The 6,631-nt window shown below is 46.0% G+C and overlaps 1 protein-coding gene and 1 non-coding gene across 2 annotated transcripts in view; one reads left to right on the top strand and one right to left on the bottom strand.

Moving 5' to 3' along the window:
- The window catches only part of SACM1L (SAC1 like phosphatidylinositide phosphatase), a 58,948-nt gene extending 52,676 nt beyond the window's left edge, over window positions 1-6,272 (bottom strand). The window contains exon 1 of the mRNA XM_045778415.2: window positions 6,121-6,272. Coding sequence (XP_045634371.1) covers window positions 6,121-6,152 — 32 coding nt within the window. The 5' untranslated portion in view covers window positions 6,153-6,272. The remainder of the gene's footprint in view (window positions 1-6,120) is intronic.
- A 286-nt stretch (window positions 6,273-6,558) lies between these two features.
- Window positions 6,559-6,631, top strand: TRNAR-ACG (transfer RNA arginine (anticodon ACG)). The gene has a single exon. It is a non-coding gene; the product is annotated as a tRNA-Arg (tRNA).

Raw genomic sequence — 6,631 nt, forward strand, 5'->3', positions numbered from 1 at the left:
AATACTTAAATAACAATTACTTCCTACTCTGACTGCTTTCATTTGGTTGACTATTTCGCTTTTACAGACTGCTGACCAAGTATGAGATAAAAAAGAAAATTCAGAGGACTAGGAGTTAAACTCAATGCAGGAAATTCTATTACACTTAATAGAAATGCATTTAATCTTATAGCCACCTGGGATTCACTAGCTCTTAAGAGTGCTTTTTAAAAAGTACCCTTGTCAAATTTTAAGAAAAGCAATATATTTAATTACATCATAAACATAAAATATTCTTTTTCGGGCTTGGCAATATGATTTTCTAGCGTCTAAAAACATCCCTTTTTTCCCTCATGTAACATTTACATCTCTAGGCAACAACTAACCTCTTCAAAATCCTGTCCCATCCCAAGAGCAAATTTAACCCACTCCAAAAATATTACTATTTGCTGACCTCACACCCATTACAAGGGCTATTATGAAAAACAAACAGAGAATAATGAGTGTTGGTGAGGATGTAGAGAAACTGGAACGCTGGGCACTGTTGGTGGGGATACAAAATGGTATAGCTGCTGCAAGAAAACAGCGTGGTGGTTCCTCAATAAAATTAAAAATAGAATGACCGTATGATCCAGAAATTCCACCTCCGGGTACATGGTCAAAAGAATTGAAAGTGAGGTCTCAAAGAGAGATTTATGCATCCATGCTCACGGTAGTATCATTCACAACAGCCAAAAAGGTGGAAGTGACCTAAGCGCCCACCGACGGGTGAACGGGTGAGCAAAATGCAGTATATACATAAAATGGAGCATTATTCAGCCTTAAAAAGGAAATTCTGACCTATACTATAACATGCATGAATTCTGAGTACATTATGCTAAGTGGAAATAAGCCAGTCCCAAAGGGACAAATACTGGATGATTCAACTTCTATGACGGACTTAGAGAAGTCAAATTCACAGAGATAGAAAGTACAATGGTGGCTGCTGGGGACTAGGGGGAGGAGGAATAGAGTTTTTGCTAGAGTCACAAAACTCTAGCAAAAACATATATCCTCAAAAATCTTACATAAGAATTAAATCGAAGTCTTAATAATCAAACCTCTCCTATCTCTGATTCAAAACATACAGGAATAACATTTTACTAGACCTGGCTAGCAAAAAGTAAAAACCCCGACAGTAAAGGCTCCTCTGAGCCCCCTACGCCTATACCCAGAAGGTGCTCCCACCACCCCTCATCCATCCACCCTCTGAGTCCCAGGGGTTCCCGCCTCATGGAGCCATTGCTAGGGTACATTTCTTACAGCCCACGTTCATCCCGCACAACCCTGGAGCGCAACCCAATCCCAAACAGTTGATGTTTTCAGGAAGCTAATGCGCTTTAACTCCATCTTCTTCCTCAAAACCCTGAGGTCCCACCTACTTCCTATTCTCTGCACATCCTAAAACCCATTACCTCCAAAACTCAGACTCTTTCACAGCACCAAGTCTGACTGCCACCTCATCTGAAGCTCTAATGCACAGCAAAACCTTCCAGGGTCCCCAAGCGCTCCAAAGAATGCTGTCCTACCATCCCAGCATGCTTTGGTTCTCAGGCTGTAGAGTGCTAAGAACCACAGGGACTCCTAGTTAAACATGGAGATTCCCAGGCCCCACCTTGAGAGATTTTTCACTCACTAGGCCTCATGTGAGGCTCTGGAATATGCATTTAAAACAAGCGCAGCAAACGATCTGATGCAGCCCGGCACTAACCTAGACTCTCCAGCCAGCAAACACCTTGGATATAAACGCTGCGTGTGTGTGCCCGCATTTATACCCTTCCCTTCCCTCCATGAGTGAATAAGCTGACTGCTGCTTGTACTGGACAGACCACATAGGTCTTCATCCCCGCGTGACTCAGTTTACATCTGGACAGGGCTGCATCACAGCTGTCCCGCTGACCTCACAGCTATGGCCACCTTTTACAAAGACAGGGGACTTCCTAACAGAGGGAACAATGCTTCTTTGGAGGCAAGCTGCAGCCTAATTCACTTTCTAACGGATTTCCCGTCTTACACCTATTTCAGCGGACCTTTTAAAGGCAGGGGTCCTTTAAATGTTTCCAACAATGGATTTCTGTTGTAACTGTTTCATGATTTCAAATTTATCATTGTCTGACATTATCGACGCTTTACACAACTAACTTAAAAAGGAAAAAGGAGTCACAAAATAGATTATTTAGAACTGTCTGGATGTTTTAAAAGCATTTTAAATTCTGAACATCTCAACACTGTTTTCCATATTAAAAATCCATATGGACATGTCAACTATTTTCAAATGTAAGTGACTCACTCCTATACCAGGCACATCCAAGGACTAAGGTGAAAGCAATCTGATAAGAAAAAAAGGCAATTTGAATAATGCAGTGTAATGGAAAGATCTCTGGACTCTGGGCCTGCTGTGTTCCAAGGCCAGTCCTGCCATGGCTTGGCTGTGTGACCTGACTGTGGGGCCAAGGGCAATTATTTCCATCTTCAACAATGATGGAGGACATACATCAACCTATGACTTCACTGAGGCATTGGAAAGACAATCATATACACAGAGTGACCTAAGCTGCTGCTACTTCAAAAGAATACATTCCAAAGTAGCCCTGAGTGTTTCATTTCGAAATGCTGGGGTATCTCTACACTGGAAAGTTCATTTACTTAGGTGATTCACTGAGGATCTCTCTGCACAAGGCTTTATGCGAGGTACTGAGGAGGAGTAGAGAAGAAATCAGCGCTAAGGTGTTTTGAATATGTTCGACATATTTGCAATCTAGTAAGAGAACCAAAGCATATGCACTATAATGATTTCATCATTTCTAGGTGGCAAAGTCAGTTCAAACAGTGCTATGGAGGGACGCCTGGGCGGCTCAGCGGCTTAAGCGTCCGACTCTTGATCTCAGCTCAGCTCTCGATCTCAAGGTTGTGAGTTCAAGTACCACACTGGGCTCCCCGCGAAGCCCACTTAAAAAGGGAGGGGGGACACCCAGGTGGTGCAGTCAGTTAGCGTCTGACTCTTGGTTTCAGCTCAGGTCCTGATTTCACAGTCAGGAGACTGAGCCCCACATCGGGCTCTATGCTCAGCACAGACTGCTGAAGTTTCTCTCTCCATCTGCTCTGACCCTCCCCTGCACTCCCCTGCATATGCGCATGTGCCGCTCTCTCGTAATCTCTCAAATAAATAACATTGGGGAAAAAAAGGCAAACAGTGCTATTGATTGATCTTTCTACTTTCAGTCTTCTTGTCTATGAGGTAATAAATACACTGCACATCAATTCTAAGAGAAAGAATGTGCAAGCCAGACAGACGTCTGGTGTCCAGTTCCTGTGACAGTAGACTCTTCTGGGAGCTCAGTGAAGGGAAAGATGTGGGGAAAAGTCTTCTCAGAGAAAGTGAGTCTCTGTAAATTACACTGGGTATCTCATTTACACTCTCTTTCAATCGTTATAATAATCCTGTGAAGTAGGACCGTTTTCATTTGATTCAGAGATTAAGTATCATGGCCGTGACACAAAGCAAGTAACAAGGTCAGGATCTGAATCCAAGGCTCTTCTGATCAAAAACGTCTGCATCTCTCAGCTCTACCATGGATCCATGACTGTGATTAGCATGTAAAGACGGGAGAGAAGAAGGCATTTTGGTAGAAGGATCAAAATAAAAGAAGCCCAAGCTTGAGGCTAAAAGAGGGTGGCCCCGTCGGTGAAAAGAGGAAAAAATGCACTGAGCAGTTAGGCGAAATAAGGTTAAGGGTTAGCTTAGGAAGAGGCTGGAATCCAGATGACTAAGAAACGTGGGCTCAGTCCTATCAGCAAGATAGAACCAGAGACTGTTAGCAAGAGAGCAGCTGATAAAATCTTGGCAATAATGAGGAAGGTGAACTTCACAGCAGGACAGAAACGGACTGCACATGGGTGACACAAGGTAGAACATATTATGATTTAACATCCCAAGCACTTCAATATTGTGACAAACTCAGTAGTAGCAGCAGTTTTGTAATAAATGATCAAACTATCTCTTGTATGCCTCTCTCTTAAAACATCTCTAGGCACGTTTTAAAAAATGGCTGTTTTGTCCTACTAATTCTTACATGGGTCAGAAACTACTGCCATGTCCAAATGCATCTAAAAAAGAACACCCCTTAGGTCAGAGGCCACTTCAAGAACCTTGAACAGCACGCCTCAGAGCAGGAACAGCCAAAGAGAGATTCCAACTCACAAAATTCTTGGTAAGTAAAACAACATTATAGAAAAGTCAGATCTTCAATACACACTGGGACTCAAAACTTCTCTCGGTGGAATGAAGTTAAGGGCTGCAAATTTGAGACTGACTTTCACATGACCCCAGATTTACTTTCTCAAATTCATAGTCTCCACTTCTACAAAAATCAATAGAAAACCATCATCCCCACCACTTAAGGGCCAAATTTCTTTTCTCTTGTATGGATACAGAGCTTTTTTTCTTTTCTTTTCTTTTTTCTTTTCTTTTCTTCTTTTAAGGTTTGGACTGATGAATTTAGTGAGTCCTTAGCAACATAAAAGAAATCATCAGAATTCTCAAGTTCTCCATCCCATTCAATCTTTGCCACAGGAAAATTCAACTGCATTCCATAACCTAACACTGAGCTGCATCGAGCCAAGGCTCCATATTGCTTAAACACATTTGAGACCTGGTGTAGGATCATATTAAACCCTTCAGTGACTATCAGATAGTCAACAATAACCTAATTAGCCAGCAGAGCACACGTGACACTGGCCCAGCCAGTACCCTCGTCAAAGACATTTTGCAGGATTCATTCACCAACAAGGTGATCACCTTGCAGAGGGGAACAGGGAGAGAAAAAGGAAAGCTGGCAAGGGTGGAGGGAATGTGGAGGGAAGTGCGCAGCTGGGGCTACAGAAAAGTGGCAAAGGAGTGGGCTAAGGAAAAAATAATAATCTTTTCTGCAACACATTTCATTTCAAGTAGATGACCTCACTCCCAATTTTGCACCCGAACTTTAAATTGAACCTTCCAGAAAGTTAAGTGAGTTTGAGGTTCCAGAGAGCACAGGAAGTGCCCAAACCACATTTTGATGTCCTCATATCCCTACAAAGGAAATATGATACCTCTGCCTAAATCCCAAGGTATATTAGCTCATTTAGGGATAGGTAAGCTTCCCCCAAAATTACATTTGCTTCTGAGGCCAAGGCATCCTCAGACTAGGGCAACTGGCCTTTCAGTCTAGAGGTAAAGTATCAAACCAAAGTAGAACAAAGTTATTCAGAGACAAGAAAACCAAGGGGCTGATGGTAATTTTAAAAGAAACGCACGTTTTTATTTATTCAGGACAAGCCAAAAAAGCCTACAAATACTTAATTTACAACCCTAACAACCAGAGCCTATTTCTCAAAGTCTCAAGAACTTGGCTTTAAGGAAAAGTCAATCTGCAGTGCCAAAATTCTCGAGAATGGCCTCTGGCTGTCAACAGGAACTTAACCTGTTTTGTGCTTGAGCTGTATAATACTTAAAACCAAGTAAATCCTTGAGGATCTCAAGAGTATTGACTGTTCTTCTTTTCTGCATCCTAAAGGCTGGTCAGGCAGGCTTTGGTGCCCAGATAAGGTATGTCGATTTGTGTGTGGACTCTAATGTGTTGTTATGGGTTCATTACACAAGAAGAAAAAAAACAAAAACCCACAACAACAAACTTCTCTTTTCCTCTGCTAAGCAATAAAGATAAATTTAGCCGCCACCTCTCAAACAAAGTGGGTGGGGAGGAGCGCGCCCCGAGCTTGCCGCATCGCAACGCCGACCCCTTCTCGCTGGAAGCCGGTCTGCAGCTTCGCTCTCCCGCCGTGGGCGCCGAGGCCGAGCAGGGCGAAGAAAGGCCGGCGACGCTGTCATTCCCGGGCTCCCGGGCCTGTGGCGACTCCGGCGGGGCCTTCGGGTGGCCGCAACCGACAAGCTCCCGGACGGGCCGCGGCGGGAGAGAAGGGCGGGGACTGCCAGGGGCTCCCACACCCGGCCCGCAGCCCTGGGATCAGGAGCCCTGCCCGAAACCGGCGGCCCGCACCTGCCGCCCCGCCCGCCGCCCCTCAGGCCCCTTCGCTCAACGGCCTCCGGCCCGCGGGACTCACAGCTTCAGCCGCTCGTAGGTCGTCGCCGCCATCGTGCACCACTAGCTCCTTCTTCCTCTTTCCGCCCGCCCCGCCCCGCGCCGCCACCTCGGCCACCGCGGTACCGTTCACCCAGCTCCGCGGCCTCAGCGCCCGGGTCGTCCCACCCCTCTCTCCACCCCACCCGACCCCGAGCGGACGGAAGGCGGCCGGGGACAACCTTAGCGCGCGCGCTAGAGAGCGCGAAAGAAGCGGTCCGGCGCGCGGATTGGAGCGCGCCGAAGAGCGCCGTGACGTAGACTCTGCGGATTGGCGGAGAGCGTTTGCTTGAGAACGGTGGAGCGTGGGAGCCGTGGGCGGGAGCCGCGGCGCGGGGCGGAAACGCGACACTAATGTAGGGAAACCTGTTGAAGCTGCGTAATGGGTGATCTGTATCACTGAGAAAACCCAACTAGCACGGGGCCAGTGGCGCAATGGATAACGCGTCTGACTACGGATCAGAAGATTCTAGGTTCGACTCCTGGCTGGCTCG

The sequence above is a fragment of the Ursus americanus genome, chromosome 14 (assembly GCF_024610735.1).
Source record: "Ursus americanus isolate L20-20 chromosome 14, mUrsAme1.1.p, whole genome shotgun sequence".
Taxonomy (NCBI): Eukaryota; Metazoa; Chordata; class Mammalia; order Carnivora; family Ursidae; genus Ursus; species Ursus americanus.